Raw genomic sequence first — 27,008 nt, 5'->3', positions numbered from 1 at the left:
CAGCAGGGAGAGAAGATGAGTCAGGGCTGACCACGCCTCTATCGGAGAGTGGGGGAACGGAGGGGAGGTCAGGTCCAGCTAGCCCCCCCCGAAGGGGGAAGCAGTGACAGCAGCAGTGTAACGGTCAGGAGGAAGGTTGCCGGCTGGGCGCGCGCGCCAAGTTCGAATGTACAGGCGCGTGGGACAGCAGAAAACCCGGATTGGGAACCAGGTCCTAAAGCCCGCTGGAGGCAGGGGGAAGACTCAGGGGACTCAGCGTCAGAAGAGTCTAGGAAGGGCGAGACCCCAGCTGACAGGCGGAGCCAGAGGAGGAAAGAGCAAAGGAAGAGGTGGAGCAAGGCTAGAGTCTTAAACTGGTGTCTGGGGGGAGGAGATTCAGACGGAGCTTCAGCGGTCTAGAGTTTCAGACGTAGAGCTGCACGCTGCGGCTGTGAAAGCGAAACTGAACTTCAATAAAGACTTTTGTATATAACAACGAACTAGCGTTGGTCCTTTGTGAGCTGGGACCTCGGGCAGCTCTGACACACGTATTTTTGTAAACTAAGAAATCTTTAATAAAAATATGTATTTTTTTTAAAAAAAACAGCACAACTTTTTATTTTTTGTAATCTTTGTTGTTATACAGTGGTACCTCGGGTTACATACGCTTCAGGTTACATACACTTCAGGTTACAGACTCCGCTAACCCAGAAATAGTACCTCGGATTAAGAACTTTGCTTCAGGATGAGAACAGAAATCGGGCTCTGGCAGCGCGGCGGCAGCAGGAGGCCCCATTAGCTAAAGTGGTGCTTCAGGTTAAGAACGCACCTCCGGAACAAATTAAGTACTTAACCCGAGGTACCACTGTATTATGTTTTTGTATGTATTGGAAACTGCCTAGAGTGGCTGGGACAACCCATCCAGATGGGTGGGGTATAAAAAATAAAAAATATTACTATTATCAACTTAGCCTTTAATAGCTCATGGAGTTCAAAAAAGGGCCATAATACAGCAAAGATGCATTTGTTCAGTATGAAATCACCACACTAAATGGATGTGGCAAAATTACCTCACAGGGACTTAACCATTAAAAAAATAAAAGTGTAAATTAGATCTCAGTCAAGGAGAAATGTGGAACCAACAAATACCATCTTTTTTTTTTATAAAAAGCAATGGTTAGCCTACAGAGTGCAGGATTTTGTTACTATAAAACACAATTACCTTATGGTCGTTTTATTTGTTTCAGCTGAAATAATTGCATGAGAGAAAAATGTGTTTGAGTTTCCTCTTTGAGGTGTTAAATACACCCTTTTGAAATGAATAAAGCTTGATATATCCCCCTTGAAAATAGAGTGAATAGAAATATTTAATGAGCCGAAAGCTTCCTCTGATACAGTTCCTATAAATAATTTCTGAAAGGAATAAACTCATCTGGAAAAGCACTGGTATTAGAATTTCACAAATAATTATTACTATAGAAAGCCCAGACAAGTAGACATCCATAATTTGTAAATAATGAAAAGAAGTTTCTAGGCTTACGTGTGATTCTTGCACACGCTGCATGAACTCTATAAAATGCTTAACTTGCAGTGATTTGTTTGTTGACAGTCCCTGGTGGTAGAAGACTTTCATCTTTTCTCTCTCTCTCTCTGAAAAATGGAGTTTTATGTTATTCTGTTTTTCTACCCAGAAGCACTATATGTTTAAAAAAGCGAAGGGGAGACTAATGGATTGACTGGAAAAGCCATATAAAATGCAGAATGAGTCGTCGTCTTAGATTAAACACTGTGTAGTCCTACACATGCTTACTCAGAAGTAAGTCCCATTAATGCAGCTTACTCAGAGGTTAAATGGGTATAGGATTGCAGCCCGAGGCTGTTGCTAGATTATTGGTTCATTTTTGGCAAAAACTGGATGTGGTTGAAATACTACTGTACTTTGAGCACTTGCTATCCTTCCCAGAGATTGGGTGAAGTTTATAATCTGATCTGGATCCTGGTGTCCCAAGATTTGTATACCTGCAGGAATATTTAGTATTTTCAGTCATTTCACTTGGGGAGGGGAAGCAGTAACTGGATGAATGACCTGCTGTTCAGAAATTTTATAATTGTGAACAACATGTCCTCTCTCTCTGAATTTCAGAAAACATCCTCTAGTGATTCTCTCTGCCCCCACTTCCCCCCATGGTAGGGCTTTAAGCCACTGGTTGTTCACATGTAAACACAGATGCACGCGCACACACGCTATTTTTTAAAAAATATTATTTTTTAAATGCGCCTCGTAATGTTGTCTTTTTATTGGCCGAGGGAGCCGGCGTACAGCTTCTGGGTCATGTGGCCAGCATGACTAAGCCGCTTCTGGTGAACCAGAGCAGCGCACGGAAATGCCATTTACCTTCCCACTGGAGTGGTACCTATTTATCTACTTGCACTTTGACGTGCTTCCGAACTGCTAGGTTGGCATGTCTACTCAGAAGTAAATCTAATAAGAAGTAAATCCAGGGATTGGACAAAAACAAGGTGAGCCCCTGGATTCCTTTAACGGAATTCCCTAGCATTGGAGGGGCAGGCACAGCCTAACCACATCCCCTCCACCACCATTGAACAAAGGCCTAACCGCCAAGCCTTACAAAGTTGTGACGATTTGCTACGTGGCAGGCAAAACCCAAGTGGCACCAGCCAATCAGCCAAATGGGGAAATTCCTACTGGGCCCCTGTCCCAAGAACAGACGACCCATGGCGGCATAGCAAGGTCATAAAGGACCCCTGACCATTAGGTCCAGTCGTGACCGACTCTGGGGTTGTGGCACTCATCTCGCTTTATTGGCCAAAGGAGCCGGCGTACAGCTTCCGGGTCATGTGGCCAGCATGACTAAGCCACTTTTGGCAAACCAGAGCAGCGCACGGAAACGCCGTTTACCTTCCCGCCAGAGCAGTACCTATTTATCTACTTGCACTTAGACGTGCTTTCGAACTGCTAGGTTAGCAGGAGCAGGGACAGAGCAACAGGAGCTCACCCCCTCACGGGGATTCGAACCACCAACCTTCTGATTGGCAAGTCCTAGGCTCAGTGGTTTAACCCAGAGGAAGGGTGGAAGCTCAATGCAACGTGCAGCGGTATATATGGGTCCCTCGGTTAAGACCTGAAATGATTCCATTGGCCAGATTTACGCCTGCAACCGAGGGACCACCAATCGGGTTGTTGTGGCTCTCCAATCGCTCCCACCCACAACAGCAGTTAGGTCAGTTGTGGTGATCTCACCGCAACACGTGCTCTCCATGAGGAGGACATGATTTATTCGAATTGCTTTTACATGGTTTTGTTTTAGTTGTATTTGTATTGTACAGGTGTTGTTTGTTTGTTTGTTTGTTTGTTTGTTTCATATTGAGAGATGTCCAACTAACCAGTTCCACTAGCTCAGGGACTTTCAGATGTGCAGTGGAATTTCTCTATCTTCTTCCCTTCCCTGTGTGTGTGCCCCGTAAACCTGTTCCAGAGGATTAGGGTAGGGGAACAAATTTAGGGGTTGCACAAGGAGAGGGGAGGGAATTTCCTTTGCACAGCTGCAAGTCCTTGTGTTAGCAGATGTGTTCCGTTGGATATTGCCCTTTTGTTTGTTAAGTTCTATCCTATTTTGACAGAGACCAGTATCTAAACCTTAAAAATACAATAAAACAAACAACAACATATTTCAGTGGAGATTTGACAGCTGGCAGGCATATTTTGGGAGAAATTCTGGAGTTACTTTGCCCATTATTTCCACTTTGAAACACATTCTCTCTTGAATATTGTCTTAAGCTGCAACGTGGGACCCATTTAGATTGGTTGAAGCTAATTGAAGTGGGTGAGATTTAAGCAGCTGAACTGAGTGCAGGATTATAGCCTTGGTTAATGGCTGTGAGTACTGCATCAAATCACCAAAGTGACAGGCAGCTATATCCAGCACTTTTTTTTTCTAGAAAAAGAGGTGCAGGAATTCCAACTCTTTTTTTGACAGACAACCCTAAATTGGCGAACTGGGGGTGGGGGGCAAAGGTGTTTAGTTCTGGGCGTTGTTCCACTATACAGTTGCCAGTACGCTGCAAAGAGATGGTGGAACTCTGTTCCAGTGAGTTCCAGATGAAAAGAAGCCCTGGCTATACCAGCAAAGGAGTAGAGTAAGTGAATTTAAGACAGTGTGTTTCACTTTTGCCCCAAGTACCTGAACCATTTGGAATAATTCTCTAGTTAACTAGTTTGTAGAACTAAGCTTTAGGAACATCCAGTGAAAGGACAAAGGAGACCGCAGGTTAAATTACTGATCAAGTTAAATCACCACACAGTCATGAAATCCACTTGGCATTGGCATAGTAACTGGAAATAATTCTGGGAAGTCAGTGAAATTTAGAAACAGCGTTAAGCATTTGGTTCCCATTGATCTCAATAGGAATTTAGTATGCTGAATCCAGAGAGAATTATGCCTACTAACTCTTGCAAAAGCAATATTACATGACGTTAAAATAATGGGAAATAGGGATGCACTTTTGCCTGGTCTGACTAGGAAAGGTCAGATTAGCCAATTTCTGTTTCATGTCAGTTTTGCATACAGTCAGTTTAAGGTCTAGACCCTTTAATGACTTTAAAAGATGTGAAAAAACTTAATCTAAATTATAAAATGTGTACAAACTGCCTTCATTGGTACTACTTCTAAAACACTTTTTTGTATGCTTTCCAATACAGTTTCCCTAAAATACAATTTTTTGTGCATACTTATCTGAAACCAAATTGGCTCACAAAATTCAGAGACGTATGGGATAATAATAATAATAATAATAATAATAAATTTTATTTATATCCCGCCCTCCCCAGCCACAGCCGGGCTCAGGGCGGCTAACAACAATCAAATAATAATCACACAATCTAAAAATATTTCATTATAAAAATTAATTAAATCAAATTGATGGCAACCAGTTAAGCAGAATTATGTGCAGGTTGCCAGAGGAGGGAGTCAGGCTGCGCCCTGACCAAAGGCCTGGCGGAACAACTCTGTCTTGCAGGCCCTGCGGAAAGATGTCAGGTCCCGCAGGGCCCTAGTCTCTTTTGACAGAGCATTCCACCAGGTTGGAGCTGCAGCCGAGAAGGCCCTGGCTCTAGTTGAGGCCAGCCTAACCTCTCTGAGGCCTGGGACCTTGAGGATGTTATTATTTGCAGACCGTAGGTTTCTCTGTGGGGCATACCAGGAGAGGCGGTCCCGTAGGTACGAGGGTCCTAGGCCGTATAGGGCTTTAAAGGTTAAAACCAGCACCTTAAACCTGATCCTGTACTCCACCGGGAGCCAGTGCAGCTGGTATAATACCGGATGAATGTGGTCTCGCAGCGAAGACCCCATAAGGAGTCTCGCCGCGGCATTCTGCACCCGCTGGAGTTTCTGGGTCAGTCTCAAGGGCAGCCCCACGTAGAGCGAGTTACAATAATCCAGTCTGGAGGTGACCGTCGCATGGATCACCGTGGCTAGGTCAGGACGAGAGAGATAAGGGGCCAACTGCTTAGCTTGGCGGAGATGAAAAAATGCCGCCTTTGTTATAGCTGTAATCTGCGACTCCATAGAAAGGGAGGTATCGAAGATTACACCCAAACTCTTAACGGCCGGTGCTGGCACTAATTGCACCCCCGCAAGAGATGGGAGTTGCCCCCTCGATCCCATATCGTCCCGCCCCAGCCAGAGGACCTCTGTCTTCGAAGGATTTAACTTCAGCCGGCTCCCACGTAACCATCCAGCCACAGCTTCCAGACATCTGGTCAGTGTGTCTGGGGCCGAGTCAGGATGGCCATCCATCAACAGATAGAGTTGGGTGTCATCAGCATACTGATGGCAACCCAGCCCAAAACTCCGGACAAGCTGGGCGAGGGGGCGCATAAAGATGTTAAAAAGCATCGGGGAGAGAATTGCACCCTGAGGCACTCCACACACCAAGGAGTGGCGTGATGACAATTCCCCCCCAAGCGCCACCCTCTGTCCCCGACCAGAGAGAAACGAGCGCAGCCATTGAAGGACTGTGCCCTGGATCCCCACGTCGGCAAGGCGGTGGTCCAGGAGTTCGTGATCGACCATGTCAAAGGCTGCTGACAGATCTAGAAGAATCAGCAGCCCTGACCCGCCTCGATCCAGCTGCCTGCGGAGATCATCTGTTAGGGCGACCAGAGCCGTCTCGGTCCCATGACCAGCGCGGAAGCCGGACTGGAATGGGTCCAGAGCAGATGTTTCATCCAGAAACCTACCAAGCTGTTCAGCAACCGCTCTCTCAATCACCTTACCCAGGAATGGAAGATTCGAGACCGGGCGGTAATTGGATAGATCTGAGGGATCTAATGATGTTTTCTTTAAGAGCGGACGCACCACCGCCTCCTTCAGTTCCCCTGGGAATATCCCGGTGCCAAGGGACAAATTGATGATATCCCCCAGGGGGCCCCGCACCTCGTCTGGACACGCTCTAATCAGCCATGACGGGCACGGGTCAAGAGGACAGGTGGTGGGCTTTCCAGCTTGGAGGAATCTGTCCACATCGGCTGGAGATATCTGGTCAAAGTGGTCCAATACTGGACCCGAGGACAGTCGAGGGGCCTCCAGTTCCTTTATTGTATCCAAATTGGCAGGGAGGTCATGGCGGAGCAACAGGACCTTCTCCGCAAAAAAGCTCGCAAATGCCTCACAACTGTGTGTCAGATTGTTATTTAAATTTGGCCGTCCTTCAAGGGACGTTAAAGACCGAATTATACTAAATAATTGCGCCGGGCGAGAGCTAGCGGATGCAATGGAGGCCGAGAAGTAAGACTTCTTAGCAGCCTTCACTGCCATCTCATAGGTTTTCATAAAAACCCTATAAGATGTTCTTGAGGCTCCGTCACGGGCACCCCGCCATACTCGCTCTAGCCGTCTGAGGTCCCGCTTCATTTTCCGAAGCTCCTCGGTAAACCAGGGAGCCCGGTTTCTGCGGGGTCGCAGAGGGCGCTTAGGTGCGATCTCATCGATGGCTGCCAGGAGCTGGGTATTCCAGCCCTCAACAAGCTCAGTCAATGAGTCGCCAGGGGGAGCAAGGTCCCGCAAGGCTTGACGGAATCTATCCGGGTCCATCAGCCTCCGCGGGCGAGCCCAAATCGGCTCGCCACCTAAGCAGGGTGGGGGTGGAAAGTCAATCCTGGCTTTCAGAGCGTAGTGATCAGACCATGGCACCTTCATCGAAGGAGACATGATCACATCTATACCGGCGCCAAAGATCAAATCCAGCGTGTGGCCTGCTTGATGTGTGGGGCCCGAAACAAACTGGGAGAGCCCTAGTGTCGCCATGGAAGACACCAGGTCCAGAGCCTGTGAGGAGGGAGTGGCATCAGCGTGGAAGTTGAAGTCTCCCAATACCAATAGGTTAGGGAACTCCAAGGCCCAGCCGGCCACCGCCTCCAGCAGGCCTGACAGGGTGGCTGCTGGTGCGCTAGGTGGCCGGTACACCAGCCAGACAGCCAAGCTCTCCTCGGAGCCCCACACTAGGCCAACACATTCAATGCCGGGGATCGATGGCGATGGTAGAGCCCTGAAAGAACAATTTTCCCGGATTAATACTGCCACCCCTCCCCCCCGGCCCACAGTCCGTGACTGGTGGAGGACGGAGAAACCCGGGGGCGCCATCTCTCGTAAGGTAACAGTTACCCCTTCGCGCACCCAGGTCTCCGTCACACAAGCCAGGTCAACTCCCTGCGAGATAAAGAAATCTCGCAGGGTAGCGGTTTTGTTGCCTATAGACCTGGCATTGCACAACACCAGTGAAGGAGGTGAGTAATCCTTGCTCACCCTACCCTCGTCTCTCGGGATGGGGCGCAGATTGGAAGGGGTACGAGCGTATCCATATCTCGATCCCCTTCGCCTATAACATCTGCCCCCACCGCCATACCTCCCTCGCCCCTCCACGGTCGCAATCCCAAGCCTCATACTAACCTCCATTTACAAATAGAAAACAAAACAACCAAAACAATTATGCCCAAACAAAACCAATCCCCGCCCCACTCAGTGTCCAACCCCAAAAACAAAGCAAAATGGAACAAACAAAAATACATAAATAAAAACCACCATTCACGGTGGTACAACAAGTAAACAATAAAAGCACCTTTAAAACACCTTAAAATATATAAAAACATCTTTAACATTTGCAGCAGATAATGAAATAATATAATATTATAAAAAACAACAACCCCCATTTAAGGTGCTGCAAATTAAAAGCAATTAAAACATTTAAAACTATTTTGTCCATTGCTGCCGGTAGCTGCTCTGTCCTCTAAACTGTGATGGTAGTGCATTCCCCGCCCCCTAGGCCGGATGGAATTGGCAGAAAGGGAGCGGTCCTCCCAACACTCACGCAAGCAGCAGCACCAGCAGTCGTGATTGACTGCTGATTGACAACTGCGTTCTGATCCATGGTCCAAGAAAGCAGAATAGGTTTGCTTGCTTTAAAATTCAGACCCTATGATCTTCTCTTCCATCTACTGTCTAAGTCTTTATGATAAAGTGGGAAAGAAAACTTTAGCATAATCTCTGAGCGCTTGCTCCAAAGCAGTCTTGAATTTAATGAGAGAAACCTCATATTTTCTAATTACCAATAATTATCTTAAAACAGATCTTCTGTGAATACTCTATGTGTGCATCCCAAATCATGGTTCGAGCACAGAATCATTCACCCAGCTATTTAAAGGGGGATGGGGTGGAATTGTGTATGTTGTCGCATTGCTTCCTATTATAACAAGATTATGTTGCAATCTTCTTACTGGTAATTATTGCAGCATATTATTCTCCTTTCACATGTAACCAGTACATATTTCTGTGCTTATTTGCCAAGGCATTTGCCTTTTATTTTTACTTCCAAATTGCTTAACTTGTTGGAGGCCTTGGAAATCTAATTACTCCTGTATCAGTAGCATAACCAGATTAAAAAACAACAACCACGTTCCCCCATGACATTTCTGAACAAGACATCAATCAAACTTTGTTGGCTGAGGAATATTGCTTCAGTAAGCCTTGTTCCATATATTAACTTTTAATGTGAAATATCAGGGCAAGGATGGATTGGTTTTTATAATTATTGTAGATAATTATTTAAGATAATGCAACTCCTACGTCTTGGTATTTTAGCAACACTATTTTCTGGACAAGAGAGTTGTGAATTGCCAATAGATTATGGAAGCAAAGTACAGGCAACATTTACGAGTTTTCAGTTGATGCATGACTGTGCACATGTGTATCACAATGACTCAGAAGTGGCCAGATCAGGGCAGGGGTGTGGGCATAATCAGGACAAGGCATAATGAGCTTATATACACTCAACTTGCATGTGATGACCAGGAACGCAACTCCCATGCAATTGGGCGGTTGCTTGTATAATATAATATAATAAACCATGCAAAATCTTAAACTACCGGTAACAACTTAGAAATGAAGAATTCTTAAAATATCAGCAGCAAATTTATTGTGCTAGCCATTGGCCTTGACAACTTCTAAATACCTTGGTTTTCGAACAGGTTAGTTCTTGAACATTTTGGCTCCTGAACGATCAAAACCCGGAAGTGACTGCTCCGGTTTTTGAACGTTCTTTTGGAAGCTGAACATCCGACGGGGCTTCTGCGGCTTCCGATTGTCTGCAGGGGCTTCCTGTCATTGTCAGTGAATGAAGGTCAAGAGAGAGGAGCTGACATTCAACTCTACTCCTACTCAGAATAGACCTATTGAGGTTTATGGACTTGACTAGAAGTCTGTGAAATTTCAAAGTGAAAATCTGCACATGTGCACACACAAACCAGTGATACGAGAATACAGAGTTAAATATTTTTTACAGAGTTTTAGAGGTTGTTGTTGTTTTAAAAAAGAACAAACAAACAAACCATGGTTAGTATCAAAAATTAGCAGGCCAGCTCTGTTATGCATTATGCCATTCCATGCTATTTGCATGTAGATTCCCATTGTGTAATGCCCTTTTGGTATCTCTGCGTGACAAGAATTAAAATTGCATTGCTTGCAATGATGAGAAGAGCTATATCCCCAAAGACAAATTACAGCGCCAGACATCTAAGCAAGAAAAATTGGTTATCAGATGTTATTGTTCCATTTATGACCAATTATCAGAACTTGGGGTCTTGGACGCTGCAATTAATTATTAACTTTTATTTAGGAAAAACTTGTTGTATTTTTCGCCCCATAAGACACATTTTTTCTCTCCTAAAAAGTAAGAGGAAATGTCTGTGTGTCTTATGGAGCGAATGTGCGGTCCCTGGAGCTGAATCGCCCGAGTGCAGGGGCAAAAATCGGATTGTGCGTCACGGAGGAGGGAAGGCTGTAGAGAGGAGGCTGTTGGGGTTCCTGTATCGGGCATATTTTGGTGTGTGTGTGGAAGCGTGTGAGTCGTGTTGCTGCACAGGAGAGCGTGTGGTTAAAGGGGGCATTTGGGCATTTGAGTGTCCTTGTGTGTGGAGCGCCCCTTGATCGCTGTACGGCACCCCAAGGCTACCGTCTGTTCACCAGCCCTGTTCCCCTTGCCTAATTATTGTAGCGCCTTCCTAAGGATTCCATTGTGACTCCTATTTTGTTTTGCGCTCCCTGCCATGTATGGTTTTAACTGGGCGGTTAAAGTCAGCCTCTGCTTCCCTCCTTTTGTTCTTGTCCCTTTCTGGCAGGGAGCGCACAGCTGCAGTGAATTCCTTTCCTGCCTCAGGGTCTTACTGCCCACCCTCTTGTGTTTTCCGTTGCTGTGTTTGCTCGGATCGGGCCAGCGATGGCCCATTCCCCTTGCTCAGCGCGTCTGCTTCATGCGAGGTGATGCGGCTAGGAAGGAATTAGCAGGAGGACACAATCCTTTTCCCTTCCATTGCTCAGCACCGGCCGTAACAGCATCACCTCGCAGCAAGCAGACGTGCTGAGCAAGGAGGCTGGTGGCAGACAAATGCAACAAGGAGCAGGGAAATCCCCTGCCTTCATGGCAAGCAGAGGGGAAAGGACCTTGTCCTTCGTGCTCATTCCTTCCTAGCCACATTGTGTGCAGGCTCCAGCCCACCCGGATCAGCTTCCGGCGGCTAGGAGCACAACTGACAGCTGCTGCCACCGCCTCCTCCTCTCCATGCTCCAGTGCTGCTGCGGTGTCCAGGGAAGCATGCCAGGGACGCATAGGCAGCCGGAAAACATGCAGGTGGGACAGAGAGAGAGAGAGAGAGAGAGAGAGAGAGAGAGAGAGAGAGAGAGCGCTTGGGTGGTGGTGGTGGGGAGAACTTTTGCCTTCCTTTCCTCCCTCCCCTTAAACCCCTCTCCTGCATTCTTAGCCACCTCCTTCTCCACACACCCCACGCGTGCCGCTTGCCCCTCCAGTGTTTTTCCTTCCCTCCCCACTTAAAACTCCTCTCCTACAACATTTGATTCAGAATATTCCCACCCCCCTTGTTTTCCTCCTCTAAAAACTAGGTGCGTCTTATGGTCAGGTGTGTCTTATGGGGCGAGAAGTACGGCATGTCCGATTAATTCGGATACACCATTGCACTGACATTTAAGTGTTTTATTGCTATGGACAATAAGTACTGCTAGGAATACTTCCTTGGGCACCAGGTGTGTAAGGCCTGTTGACCTGGAGCAATGAACAGGATGGGGCATGTGTAGGTTAAACATGACCACAACTTTATTGGTTGCAGAATATCAGGATTTTGCACAGGACAAAGCAAGGATCCTATTAGTGCGCAGCCCAACTGTTGGCCAATGTCTCTCCTAACCTGTGTGCTGGGTAGCGCTGAGGGCAGGGTCAGCCTTGCCCATGAGAAGGACTGAAGCAGGCATCTTGGGTGGTGAAATCCCACAATGCACTGCCTTTGCTGGTACCCTACCACCAGCCAGTTCCAATTCAGAGTGCTGACATTGACCTTTGAGTTGCTACATGGTTTGGGGCAGGGGTGGCCAATGTGGTCCCCTCCCAGATGTTGCTGGACTCCAACTCCCATCAGCCCCAGACAGTATGTTCCAGAAGAAGAAAAAAATATAAGCCCTTTTTGTGGAATTCCAGCTTTCACTTCTATCAGAATTGTGTCCGGCCACTTCTCACTTCGTGTTTCAGTGTCTATTTAAAAACTGGGAGGGCATTTAGTATTGGCTGAAGGTTTCTTGATTTAATTTTATGGTACACAGTTATTTGGTTTTAAGTGCATTTTTAGACTTATTGATTTTTAGAAATAGCTTTTAATTTTGTTTCAATGGTGATTTTTGATTGTACCTTTCTTAGCACAGCTTTTGTGGCAATGGCATGGTGCTAAGTCAAGAAATAAATGCAATCTGGCGACCTTCCAAGTTCTCATATTTCGAGAGGGAGGAAAAAATTCCCTCCATTCACACCAGTCATAATTTTACAAACCTCCATAATGTTCTCTTCCCTTAGTCACAATTTCCACCCCAAAAATCTAAAAATCCCTCCATGCGCAATTGCACACAAATCAATGCAGTGTGTTCTGAAAACAGGCATCCCCTTGGGCTGGCTGCTGAAAGTCTCCCATATGTTCCACTCTGGCATTGCCAATTTCAGAGAGTGGTCCATTCTGTGTCTTGGAAAATCACCCATTCATCTCATTTAACCAAGGGAAAAAACACAGGTTTAGCCTGATCTAATCAACACTCAGGGGAAAAAAAAACATCTTTGTTTGCCTTGACATCCCCAAATCTGCCACTGTAATTGGTCTCTTTGTTGATTATCAAAGTGCAAGCATAGAAAATTAACCACCTTTGTAAGGGTAGCTTTTGAAGGTCAGGTGAGAAATGCAAATACAGCATGCAGGACATTACCATACAATATTGTTTGTGCTGCACTTTTCAGGAGCACTTAAGTCTCCTTTTCTTTTAAGTATGCTTGACAACTGGATTAGGTTTGAAACAACAATAAAATGAACATCCCTATTTCTCTCCCCAACTTTTGTTTTTCAGGTATGGAAAAATTGTATCCACAAAAGCAATTCTAGACAAAAACACAAATCAGTGCAAAGGTAAGTGCCAAAAGTCCTCCCTGCAAATTCCACATCAGATTGATTGACTGGTGTTTGCGCTGCAAAAGTTCAGACTCTGGCGGTGCAATCAACATAATGTACAGTATATTGAAAACATGTTTAATAATGCTGCGGCTTCGAGTTCTACTTCCAGTAACATTGCTCATTAATTTTTTTCATTAACAAACAAAATGAAAATCACAAATCAGAACAACTATCAAATTGCTTCGGCAGCAAAGTAAATTACCTCCTAACCACACAGTGTCATCTGATTTGAACAATATTATCGGTGATGCAAATTGATTTCCTATGTAAAAATTTGAAACTCTTGGGAAAGCTTTCCCAAGCAAATCCTCATTCTGCTTTTCTCTCTTTTGATATCTTGTGCTCCGTTCTTATAAGAAAATGTTAACTGTGGCCCAACTGCATCGCTTCGGAAATAGTGGCGTAGTGAAATGAAAATGAATCTGTGTAGCTCTTGCAGTTTATTTTCATTTAATGGCTAATGCTTTAAAATATGTTTTGTCGTTTAAATGAATTTGAATGCAGAGTGCACCAGTGTGGCATAGTATGGTTGCCAACATAATATTTGTATTCCTACATGTTTTGTTTTTTTCTTGATATGCAAAATATACTTATGGCAGGGAGTGGTGAACTTGGGCCTAGCGGCTGAATTTGGCCTTCCGGGCTTCTCTGTCTCACCCTAAAAATTCACCCCAGGTCATTCCCCTTACTTGCCCTTTTCCACACCATCCCCAAGTGCTTTTGCCCTTGTAGGCGTGTGTCCTTGAACTCCCTTTCTTGCCTGCATGGGTCAATTGGTGTGTGGAAAGCTACAGGGAGGTGAAACTTTGCACGACTGGAATGCGGTCCGCTGCTGAGAAACAAGAGCCATGTCTGTTGCTCTGTCTGCTTTTTCATCTGCCCTCCCGCCCTTCCTTGAAAGGTTGGTTATGAGGAGAAGTTGCCCTTGGCCTGAAAAACCCCCCACCACATATCCTACCCCTGTTCTAAAGCGTGATAATGGAATTTGTAATTGATTTATCAACACATTATCTCTTTTGTGGGGAGATGTTTCACCGGAGTTCCGACTCTTGCAGCGCAGTTTACATCTTTATACCATAAAATATTCATTTTGCACGTCCGGTATCCACCATTAATCTTCTGTCTGGGAACCGTTGCTCAGACAGAAATAACAAGTGTGGATTATAGTCTTAACTTGTTAGGGTGCCAGATATCAAGGAGTAGCGGTGGCTTTGATTGACATGTTTTGCACTTCCACCACAATTATTTCAAATCTGACGCCATCGTGGTTCAAGTCCCGTTTGGAATGGGCTCGATTCTTCTCTGGCCTTCCTTGCTACTGCCCATCCCCTTTCTCAAGACCCTACCTTACTAAGTCAACGGGAACAGCCGTGCAGAGAGGCCTTGACTCTCACAAGTGTTATTGACAGTGCCCCATGGAGCAGCATAGATGGGGCACTGATGCTCTCCCTGTGCCCCTTTCTCCTTCTGGCAATTGCCCATCACATGCTGTGTTCAGAAGCTGGGAGAGCAGCAAGGCTCCACCTACATCTCCACAAGGTCTGCTACTGCTTCTTGACATTGCTCACTGAAATAAGGAAGTGGGGACAATATCATTTCCAGAAGTTAAATCAAGCAACATGGGGACTGCGTTTCCGATGCCTCTCTGTTTCATTGTGTGTCGAATCCTTTTGTGTGACAATCCAGGCCACAGGGAGGTTGTTGAGAAGCCATCTCATCATCCTTTGGCGAGTTCTGCGTTTGGAAAAAAAACAGGTAGCAGGGAGGGTTTCTGCCATGTTTGGGAACACGATAGGTCTCTGCTTGGAATAGAGCGAAGTTCACACGAGTTGTGGTTCAGATCCAAAGTGAGAATTAACTTGTTGAGTTGGGTCCCTCCTAAATCAAGCTGAGGGGGCGGAGGCTGGGCCAACACGGGATTTCAGGCCCAAAGTACATGGGGTGTCAGGGAAGTCTTGAATCTTTAAACGCAGGCCTGCATTTCAATTACAGTGCTACCTCAGGTTACAAACACTTCGGGTTACAAACACTTCAGGCTACAGACTCCGCTAACCCTGAAGTAGTACCTCAAGTTAAGAACTTTACCTCAGGATGAGAACAGAAATCGTGCGGTGACAACAAGAGGCCCCATTAGCTAAAGTGGTACCTCAGGTTAAGAACGGTTTCAGGTTAAGAATGGACCTCTGGCACGAATTAAGTTCGTATCCAGAGGTACCACTGTATATCTAAAATGGAAGGTAGCACACAAATGAAAAATGTGTGTCCAGTGGAGTCTTTCTCGCTTCAGCTATGTCATTCTTGCTTGGACTTTTAATATGGGTGCCTGGTTAGGTAAAGAGGACTCTGCAGGATGAGCTACAGCAAACATGGTGTCCCCTATGCTGCGGGTCCAAATTCTCATCAGCCTGCACTGCCAACGTTCAGGGATGATGGGAGTTGTAGTCCAACAGCATCTGAGAGGGCAGGGGTAAGTATGATGAGTGAACAAAAGTCTGCACTATCCTTTTGGTCATTTAAATTGCATCATCTCCTTGTTAAACTAAATTGAGTTGGACCCACAATTTGGAGCCACGGGTCTGCATGCTAAATCAGTTGTGACATATTCTTGAAACAGAATCACCTGCATCTTCGGCATCTTAAAGGCAGCCTTACTGGCGTTGGACTGAGCAGTGGGTGATAATGCCGTAAAGGTTACTGTGCGTAGTCAAAAGCTTTTGAGAACCTTGGGTTTTTGATAGCCTTGTAATTTCTGATCAGAGTAGCATTTCACATTAGCTTCACTGTCTTATCTTCGCTTTTTGATCTCATTATACTAACTACACACATCCTTTCCCCCCTGGAAATCTTTCCAAATTACTTCAGTTATCATGATGTAATTCTCTAGTGAGGATGTGAGAGGAGTCCTACTTCCATGACTATATTCATATAACACTTTAGAATAGAAGCCCCCCCCCCCAAAAAAAAAGACTCCAACATATACATATCTGCTAATTTGTTCAATGGAGAGCAAGTAGCTAGAGCACATGTGCGAATATCCAATTGCCAACTCACCTAGGGGGGTTAAATGAGGGTTTTCTCAAGGTTATTACAGTCTGTCTGGAGCTGTTGCAGAACCACACTCCAGGGAGAACTCACTCTACTTTCTTGTAACATTGACAGCGTGAAGATATTTAAAAGTTCCCCTGTTCCCCTGCCAAATTGTACAGATCTTCCTCAGAGGTGCTTCCCATTGGTACAGTGAAGTGAAAAGACTGTGTGTATGTGTGTGCAAAATTACTGGTCTTTTTTTCAGAACACCAGAGATATTAATAGAATCGTAGAATTCAACCCTCTGTAATGCAGACTCTTCTTCCTCTGACAAGTAGTAGTAGTAGTAGTAGTAGTAGTAGTAGTAGTAGTAATAATAATAATAATAAAATATTAATTAAACCCGCCCATCTGCCTGGGTTTCCCCAGCCACTCTGGGCAGCTCCCAACAGAATATTAGAAAAACGATAAAACATCAAACATTAAAAACTTCCCTAAACAGGGCTTTGTAGCTTGTTTGCATGAGATTATTGCAGTGCGGAGTCCCCAAGAATGAGGGGAAATAAGTGGAGGCTGGAAACCTCTTCTCTTTCATGGCGTTCCCATTTCACACACGTAGTTCAAATGGTAGTAACACTTCCTTGCGTCGTGATTTGCATTTCTAAGGAGAAGCTAAAGATTTGCATTTCGGCGGAGGGAATATATTTGTTGAAACTCGGTGTGTTTCACAAGCTGAACCTAAGCAGCCAGCACTGAGTTCAGTAGTTTGTTCCCAGAAAAACTGTGCATAGGATTACAGCCTTGCTCTTTGCTGCATCCCTGCTCCTGTGTGTTGTGGGTCAATGTATAAGTGGATCAGTGCCTGGATTCTCGTGGTGGGCATGGCCATGAAGGCTGTTGAGATGATCTCTTGCGCTTCAAAATTTACAATACCACTGATTGCCCTACCTTTGGAAGTGAGGAAGGTGGTGGGATTCAGGGTTTTGATGTGTTGAAACCCCACCTCAGGTCCTGTCTGAAGGTTTCCCGCAGGCCATTGCAAGAACAAGATGCTGGACTCAATTCTCCATTGGCCCGATCTGGCAGGCTCTTTTTATGCACGCATGGAAGCCTCCCCCTGGTGCTGTTCACCTGGCACCAACCTTGCAAAGTTTTAAGCGCCAGGTGAAACGTGTCCTGCTTCCTGTGCTTTCAGTGGGATTGCGATGTTTGCTTTTGCTGCTATTACGAGATCCGGTTTTTATTATTCCTGTTATTTGTATCTGGCTTCAGGCTGCTTTCTGTTTTGAAATTCTGTGCTCCACTGGAATAATTTCTGAATAGACACACAGGAAAGATTCGCTCTGCACATCTGTTTCATTTCGGTAACTTTGAAAATGGCTCCCCTTCCACTCCAAAAAAAAACATTTTTGTGTTTTGTTTTAACGTAGAAGCTACCCTGAGAGTCTTTTCTAAGATTGAAAAGTGCGCTAGGAATAGGCTAAATTAATAAATGGTTAAATAAATAAATGCATTTGATTTGTTAAATTTATACCCCACTTTCCCTCTAAGGGACTCAAAGCCATACATGTGATCCCTCCATTTTTATTGTCACAGTAACTCTGTGGTGTCTAGGCAGAGAGATGACTGGCCCTATTGACTTCATGACTGAGTGAGGATTTAAAACTCCCCAGTGGTTCTGTCTCCCAGTTGCTCAGCCTGCAGCCGGCCAGTTGCTAGCTGCCAGCTTCTAGCTAACATAGTTCTCAGCTCTGTCCTTTGCCCTTCTAACTACCAGAAATTCTAGATTAAGGGAGGTAGCCATGTTGGTCTGACGCAGTCGGCATAAATAAATAATAAATTTAAAAAATCAGTAGCACCTTAGAGACCAACTAAGTTTGTTCTGGGTATAAGCTTTCGTGTGAATGCACACTTCTTCAGATACACTGAAACAGAAGTCACCAGACCCTTATATATAGTGGGAGGGTGGGGTGGGATTTTTCTCTGAAGGGTAGTAGGAGATGGGTGATTGACTCAATGGGTATGGTAAACCTGCTGACGACTGTTAACAACTGTGATGGATGGATCAAACCTATCTATTCTGAAGGAAATCAGCCCTGAGTGCTCACTGGAAGGACAGATCCTGAAGCTGAAGCTCCAATACTTTGGCCACCTCATGAGAAGAGAAGACTCCCTGGAAAAGACCCTGATGTTGGGAAAGATGGAGGGCACAAGGAGAAGGGGATGACAGAGGACGAGATGGTTGGACAGTGTTCTCAAGGCTACAAACATGAGTTTGACCAAGCTGCGGGAGGCAGTGGAAGACAGGAGTGCGTGGCGCGCTCTGGTCCATGGGATCACAAAGAGTCGGACACGACTGAACAACAACAACAGCAACAACAACAACAACAACAACTGCAATTAGTCCTACAGGAAAAAAGCAAGGGATAGTATGCAGATGACCAAAAATAGCTTTAGCATATGTCTCATTACCTGCATACAGGTTTACCATACCCATTGAGTCAATCACCCATTTCCTACTACCCTTCAGAGAAAAACCCCACCCCACCTTCCCACTATGTATAAGGGTCTGGTGACTTCTGTTTCAGTGTATCTGAAGACGTGTGCATGCACACGAAAGCTTATACCCAGAACAAAATTAGTTGGTCTCTAAAGCGCTACTGGACAATTTATTATTATTTTTTAATTTATTTTAACTACCAGAAAGTTGAGGAAGGGCCCCCCACCCTTTTGTTATCTGGCACAGAGCCACTTCCTTTGTTACCTTAATGGCCCATACTTAGAGGGCCATTACCTCACCAGGAAGTTAGCCTGGTTATTCCAGGAATTAAATCCCATCTGGATCCAGGAATTAGAAGGGGGCTCAAGCATACAGCCTACATCTCCCCCCCACACCTCATAACACTATAAACAAGTGCTTTTAGCGACCCAGTGAAGGAATTGCCCATCTACCTGGATGTTAATGCTACCACCTTTGCCTCCTAGTTGTAAGGAGGCAGTTGGGTGTTTGGTTTCCCAGCTTGGAAGAGAAGGAGGTGATGGTAACAGCAGCTAGGCAGAAGCAAAGTAGACCCATTAGCATTTGCTTTGCTGTTTAATATTAAACCCAGAGTTCACAGCAGAGTGTGCTGTCTGTATTGTGTCATGATTCTAGCCTCTTGTTAAGCAGACTTGATGGCTTAAACATTTGGTGTAGATGTAAAGTTCATTGTCTGTAAACTGTATAGCAACGAAACCAGATTTACTGGCTGCAAACCTCTGCCTATGTACCTGGATGTTTGCCCCTTCGAACACAGTGGGACTTACTTTCAAGTAAACATGCACAGGGTTGCATAGATAATTGCCACAGTCTTTATTTCAACACACACACACACACACACACACACACACAATTGTGAATTGAGCCATCAGACCTCAGGAAATATCTTCACTTGCTGCGAAAGGGTTCACTGGGGACGCCTCTTGATGAAGCCTCTCCTTTGAGACTGTTCTTCCTTGGGTGGCGTGCATACTAATTGATGCATAACAACAGCAAGCGAGCGTTCTCTAATAGGACTGCATAAAACAAAACAAGAGCTGTCACCGTAGAATGGCCCAAAATCATTGAATAAAGCAAGGAACGGAACTGCATATGGGGAAGAATGAAAAACAGATACATGATACAATCAGATGCAAACATTAAAAGATGCTCAGTAAGATGTAAAGTTGGGAAGTAGTTTTTTGTTGTTGCCTCCCCAGTTTATGATTTGCATATTTCTTTTCTTTGCTAATTTGAATGGTCAGGGAAGGCGAACTGAAGAATTTAACGACAACAAACATGTATCTTAAATGCATAGTGGGACTGCAAGGTTGGCAAGCACACTCGCTGAACCCTGTCCATGGAGCTTACCCCCCCCCCAAAAAAAAGAATGAGACGAGAGACCAAAGTACAGTGGTACCTCGAGTTACAGACGCTTCAGGTTACAGACTCCGCTAACCCAGAAATACTACCTCGGGTTAAGAACTTTGCTTCAGAATGAGAACAGAAACCATGCTCCGGTGGTGCAGCAACAGCAGTGGTGCTTCAGGTTAAGAACAGTTTCAGGTTAAGAACGGACCTCCGGAACGAATTAAGTACTTAACCCGAGGTACCACTGTATGGGTTCAAGTTGGCCACAACTTTATTCAACTTCAGAATGTGGGAAACTTGGCATAGACCTTGGCATGTAACCCTCTCAGCCCGACTGGGATTGAGGATGTGCAGGGCAATGAGGTGCAGTAGGAGGGGACTGTAAAACATGAATTTACACAGCTTGCCCTCCCACTTTACCTTGGCCAGGAGTTTGACCTACATGCCGCTGCTCTAGGGCCAGGGACTCCTGCAATCAACCCTTTAATGGGCCATGTGTCCCCTCCCCAGCGCCGCCATCACCAAAAACAAATGGCCACCATGCGGCCTTAAGCCGGGGCGCACGCTGCCTTCTCGGGCCCGGCAAAGCGCTCCACGGTGAACGGCGGCAATGGAGGGGCCTTGCGCTCCCTCCCAAGTGCCACTGCTGCTGAAAACAACAAAAATGCTGGTAAACAGCCTGTAGCTGGGGCACACGCCGCCCTCTTGGGCCTGGCGAAGCGCCCAGCCAACAAAAGAAACCAAAATTACTTACCTCAACCTGGCTGCTACAGGAACGCATCCTGAACCTGGAAGAGGAGGAAACAGAGTGAGGTTTGGCCAAAGGGGTCAGCCTCTTTTCCCTTGGCCCTCGACCCACCCCCAGCTGTCCTCCCAGGCCGGGGGGGGGGGGGGATGATGGCCACCCTAATGCAGGTGGGAGGCACCCGAGCAGGTAAGCCCGCTCAGTGCCGCAAACCCCGCCCACCTGTTGGGAAGGAAATTGGGCGGAAATTCTCATATAATCCTCCACACCCCCCACACCTTTCTGATATAGCTAAGCGTTCAGAGGGATTGAGTAGTGGAAGTTTCAGTACACTGTTTCCATACTTCATGGCAATGTTCATCTGCCAAAGTATACAAGCCCATTTCTCAGAGCATGAATTACTGCCCTCTGCATCTGGCCTTGTGGGCTCTTTATGCCAGTTTTTTGATTTCCTGGTTTAATCAAGAACTCTGACTAGCCCTGTACATCTGCTTAGGAACTGAAATGGACGTGACATGGGAGAATAATATAGGGTCCTAAGCACCACCATTCTGATAGGCACCTGGTGCTTGCCTTCCTTTTGTAGCCAAAGAGGCACCACCTACACACAAGACAACCTCGAGGTTTGCAGAAGTACAAAACGTCTTTTAGAAATAAAGGAAAAACAACCCTAAGAGGAGGAAAACAACCCAAGGTGGACCGAGTGATGTGTGCTCAGGGCCCAGACTGGATGTTGGGTTCATGAATAATATGCCACTCCATACCTTGGTTTTCCTTAATTAATTACACGTGTGGGGAGGGAAGGGGTTCTTACTGGGAAGATGAAAAAGATAATTTCTTTATTCCCTCTCATACACGTGTGGCTTTCTTTCTCGAGCTCCAAACCAAAGGCGTGTGTGTATTGAATCTCAGACTAAAGGCCTATCTCATCTAATTGGTTGTGTGTGTGTGTGTGTGTGTGTGTGTGTGTGTGTGTCTAGCCAGAGATAGCCACAAGCAGCATCACTGCCAATTCATTACCAAGTTCAATTCAAGGTATTAATATTGACATTTTAAAGCCCTAAATGACCAGGGTCCTCAAATATCTGAAGCAGTTCCTCCTCCCATGTCCACGTGTCCAGATAATTAAGATTTGCAGGGGAGGTCCTGCTGCTGCTGCCTGTGGTTTGAGGGGCAGTGGACAGGGCCTTCTTTGTGGTAGCTCCCAGCTTGTGGAAAGACCTCCCTTCTGTAGTGGATTTTTCAACCATCACTTTATTCTGTTTGACAGTTAGTCAAGATATGCCTCTTTACCCAGATTCTCTGCATGGCTATGCACTGCAATTCTGGTTTGGAGTTTTCTTGTTCTGTTGTTGCCGTTGTTGCCGTTGTTTTGATTTGATTTTATGGTTTTAGTGTATATTGTACTTCTTTTGATTGTGATATTTGTTACCTGCCCTGGGTGTTAGGTGAAAGGTGCTAGCTGTGAGTACAAATAAATAAAAGAGCAAAACAGAATAAATTAACTTTTTTAAAAAGCTAATATTACTAAAAAGAGCATATAGCCCCCCAAAACACATTTCAGAATAGCACATAAAACAGACCCAGCATGCTCTTCCCCTGTTCACAGTGTGAACAGATGGGCCTTGCATGGATTCCAGAAAGTTTCCCAGAAACAGCAGTTCTTTTAAGAAGCCAGTTATCTCCCATTCCTAATAATTTAGCTGCTGTCAGGTACGATTTCCCCTCACATGCACAAAACTTCAGATTGATATTTATTTACTTGTTTTTACATTCACATTCCACCTTTCCTTCAATAAGTTCCAGGTGGTGCCCATGGTTCTGCTCCTCCTTGTTTTATCCCCCAAACGGCCTGGTCTCTTAGTTTTTCTAATCATAAGTAACATACAGTGGTACCTTGGATTACAGATGCTTCAGGTTACAGACTCCGCTAGCCCAGAAATAGTACCTCGGGCTAAGAACTTTGCTTCAGGATGAGAACAGAAATTGTGTGGTGGCAGCAAGAGGCCCCATTAGCTAAAGTGGTGCTTCAGGTTAAGAACAGTTTCAGGTTAAGAACGGACCTCTGGAACGAATTAAGTTCATAACCAGAGGTACCACTGTATTTCTAATTCTGTGGTTCCATGATAACATGGGGTAGGGGTGCAGGAGGTCCCCAGTGTTAAGTTTTGTCCAAGTTACCGTTCATGTGAGCTCAAGGTTTCTATCAGAACAAGGCCATGTTGTTGAATGCAATGCAATGCAATGATGAATCCCCAAGTTCTGCACAAGTCCATGTGGCCTCAAGGTATCAGAAGAATGTGGCAAAAGGGACAGTAATACTTCCCTTAAGGTGCTACTGGAAGGATTTGTTGTTGTTGTTGTTGTTGTTGTTGTTGTTGTTGTTGTTGTTGTTAGTAATACCTCATACTTTGAGCCCACTGGGGCCAGACCAGTGGAGGAGATCAGCAGAAACACCAGCCCATTTTTAGATTGGGGAGCCTCTTCTTCCCAGCTCCAGAGCAAACTCTGTGGTCACTCAGACTGAAAAGGGACTAAAAATGCACCAGGGTTTGATGGTCTTTTTGTTGTTGTTTAGTCGTTTAGTCATGTCCGACTCTTCATGACCCCATGGACCAGAGCATGCCAGGCACTCCTGTCTTCCACTGCCTCCCGCAGTTTGGTCAAACTCATGCTGGTAGCTTCGAGAACACTGTCCAACCATCTCGTCCTCTGTCGTCCCCTTCCCCTTGTGCCCTCCATCTTTCCCAACATCAGGGTCTTTTCCAGGGAATCTTCTCTTCTCAAGAGGTAGCCAAAGTATTGGAGCCTCAGCTTCATGATCTGTCGTTCCAGTGAGCACTCAGGGCTGATTTCCTTAAGAATGGAGAGATTTGATCTTCTTGCAGTCCATGGCACTCTCAAGAGTCTCCTCCAACACCATAATTCAAAAGGATCAATTCTTCGGTGATCAGCCTTCTTTCTGGTCCAGCTCTCACTTCCATACATCACTAGTGGGAAAACCATAGCTTTTACTATACGGACCTTTGTTGGCAAGGTGATGTCTCTGCTTTTTAAGATGCTGTCTAAGATGGTCTTTAGCTGCCACTAATTATGAGCCTCATGCTGAAATATTCCCAGGTAACCTGGGATTTTTTCATAGACTTTGCGTCATGGAACTTCAGTAACGTCACCATTCTTAAATTAGGGCCTTACCTTTCAAGGTGGGTGATGATTATATGTCAACATATGAAGAACCGCCATAGTGTTTTCCTGTTCTTAATGTTGAGGGACTTGGATGAGTATAGCAATATGGAACAGGTCCATGTGAAATAATAAAAGTGGTGGAGAAAGTGGCTAAGTTGTGCCGAAACCTCTTTCACTAATAAATTTTATTCATTGGGTATAGCAAAAAATTGAAATAAACGTGCTACTTTATTTATGTTTCTCCCAACTGACCTTTTTTTCAGTGGGAAAATTTGAACCAAATGGGTTCATACCTATTTAATGACTTTAGGCTCACCACATTGGGCAGGGGATCAGAGCTCCCTTTGGAGTAGAAAGGACCTCGTAGAAAGTAAATAATTTGCAAAACTTTGGATTTTGAAGCTTAAAAAAAAAGTTGTACTGTTCAGCCGCCAAAATGTCTGGTGGATATGATGGTAATCCTGTCCTCCTAATTATTTTCTTTTGCCTATTACCTTTAAATTTTTTAGTATCGTTACTGGTGACATAAAAAAATAACCTAGGAACTCCCTTAAAAACAGATATATATATTATGCTGAAAGTGTGGAAATAGATGGCTCATTTATAAAAAAAGCCTACACAGGTAGGCTTTCTCCCCATGGTGCTGCCACCATGTTCAGGATTGGCACCCAAGAATCCATACTAATCCAGACTCTGGAGCACAGGGTGTGTGTGTGTGTGTGTGAGAGAGAGAGAGAGAGAGAGAGAGAGAGAGAGAGAGAGAGAGAGAGAGAGACTTAAGTTCTTCCAAATTTGGTAAGGAAGCAAGTCTTGGAAGTTAGTAGGAGATTTCATTAACTGGCTGGCGACAATTAGCAATTACTCTATACTGTTTGGTAGCCTAGCTTGACTATAGGACCTATCTCTGTAGAACGGTAGGCATTTAATATGTGCTAGAATTTGTCAGTGGTCTCTGACACTTATCTCCTTCAGTTTTTGTTTCAACTATCACTGCAGATAAATTCCAGTAAGTTTATTTTTCCCTGCTGTGCCTTAAACAATTATAACATTTTAAATGTAATCCTGAGATAATAGTATTGACTTGCTTCCCAGGGCAATAGGTACTTAAAGGCACTTTTCCTGATTTGAAGAGGGCTTGGCAAGGTAAAATATCAGATTTAGCTGAAAACTGTTTGGATTGGCAGGTGACCTTACAGTTCTCTTGAAGGTCTTTTGATAAAACAGATTATGTGCTTACAGCACGAGAAGATGCTTCTAGGTATAAAATAGCACAGTATATCGGATCATGTCCGCAGCACCACCAATTTCAGAACTTTGTGTTCATTTCTGCACTTGTATGGGGCCACCTTGATTTAGGGTTAACCCACTATAGGACAAGAATACCAAAAACATGTGTTGTCTGGCAACTTTGACCAGGAGTTCTCTCAAATTGTATTCTTTCTTTGGTGATCACTCGCAGCCGAGTAAATTGTCTTCCATATACATAGTTTCAACAGTGAGTGACTGTGGAGGCAAATTCTGGATCCACACCTCCTTCCACAGTGGGGACATAGGTTTCTGGACAGGAGTTGATCACAGTGAGGGTTTCCGAAGTGTGCCTTCCTCTTAGAACGTTTCTCCCTTGCGTCCTGAGTTTGAGCATCTTCAAAACCCATGACACCTTTGGTAAAGGCTGTTCTCCAATTGGAGCGCTCGCATGCCAGTGTTTCCCAGTTGTCAGTGTTTATACTACACTTTTTTAAAAGATTTGCCTTGAGAGATCACTCACTGGATCATCACCTTGTCATGGTGAGTGGGCTTGCATGTTCCTATGACCCTTGTGAGTGAAGCCATAAGGAGTCTCATACTCCCAGCAGGGTCCAATTGTGTGCACGTTGCTGTCAGAACCAAGTGCCTCCAGTTGTGCAAATTAACTGTGCCCCTTCGGGTATTTACACAAGTGCCAGTGTGAGCTTTGGAGCTGGCAGCTGCGTCCCATTAACTTCATCAGCCTTTGGAACTTGGCCCACTGAACGAATCTTTAAAGGCAAAGTCTGGTCAGCTTGTCTCCAACACTGTTGCAGCTTTATTAGGTGGTTGGATTCTTCAGATACACTCTTTTTTAGGAGGGTTAGAGAGCAAATACAGGAGCGGCAATAAGCAGGTAGATTGTTTTCCTTTGTGTTTGTACTTTTGACATCTTTCGTGGTTGCCTGAAGGTGTCCTACATGCCAGTTGGGTCTTGGCACCAAACTGGAGACTTGGCGAATGGGACACTTGAATCTTTTTGTTGGGTTAATTAATTCGGTGTCTTCACATTGTGTACATTTGTACATGTCACCAAGACCACCCTTACAGTTACAGGAGCATCTCTGAAAATTGGCGCATATATATATATATATTTGAGGACTCTGCCCCCTTTTAAAATAATGGTCAAATGTTGCTTCACATATGGTGCAAGAATAACTGGTGGCAAATGAGATCCTTGATTTCATTTAAATTGTATTCTGTCATAAGTCGTGTATGGTTTTCTCCCAGGGTTTAAGGTCAAATCTTGGGGAGAGGCAGCTTCATCCTAATTAGTTCCCCAGGCTCTTCACTTTTTTCCCCCTCCCTGAAACATAACTTTTTGGAGCCTATTTCTTGTACTATGTTCTTAATAAATGCACTTCTGGGTTTAGCAGCCTTTTCAGACCTATAAAAACCTCAAAATGTTCTAGTCTAGTGCATGAGGTAGGTTAGAGAGTGCTCCTGATATGATAGTCACTTCCCCACAATAATATATACACGGTTGGGGAAAACAAATTCAGATGTTAATCAGGTTTAATTGACAGCCCTTTAAAAAACAACAACCAACAACACATTTTCCAGCCGAACTAGTCTTTGCTGTGTTAAATTTGTTACTCATAGGAAATTGCAGGTACTTCACACAAGAGCTGACATTTTAACAGTGACTGCTTTAGTTAACTCTTGGTTTTCCCCCCACTCTGTTGCATGCTAAGCTTAGAAGTCCACCTGAATTTGAATATACCCAAAATATAAAAGACCCCCACAATTTGTGACCGGGAAGCAATTCATACATTGTTGTTGTTATTGGGTGCTTGATAGCTTCTTTTGCCTTTTCAGCCCCAGAT

General features: G+C 45.0%; 1 protein-coding gene across 9 annotated transcripts in view; it reads left to right on the top strand.

The window, feature by feature from the left end:
• RBMS3 (RNA binding motif single stranded interacting protein 3) overlaps positions 1 to 27,008 on the top strand; it is a gene marked incomplete at its 3' end in the record, with an annotated part of 773,357 nt that overhangs the window by 430,502 nt on the left and 315,847 nt on the right. For all 9 annotated transcript variants that reach the window (XM_081164680.1, XM_081164679.1, XM_081164684.1 and 6 more), the window contains one exon: positions 12,945 to 13,003. In XM_081164680.1, coding sequence (XP_081020806.1) covers positions 12,945 to 13,003 — 59 coding nt within the window. The remainder of the gene's footprint in view (positions 1 to 12,944; positions 13,004 to 27,008) is intronic.

Source organism: Podarcis bocagei (assembly GCF_964188305.1).
Source record: "Podarcis bocagei genome assembly, chromosome: 12".
Taxonomy (NCBI): domain Eukaryota; kingdom Metazoa; phylum Chordata; class Lepidosauria; order Squamata; family Lacertidae; genus Podarcis; species Podarcis bocagei.
The sequence above is the reverse complement of the archived record's forward strand: the minus strand, read 5'-3'. Positions and strand labels throughout refer to the sequence as shown.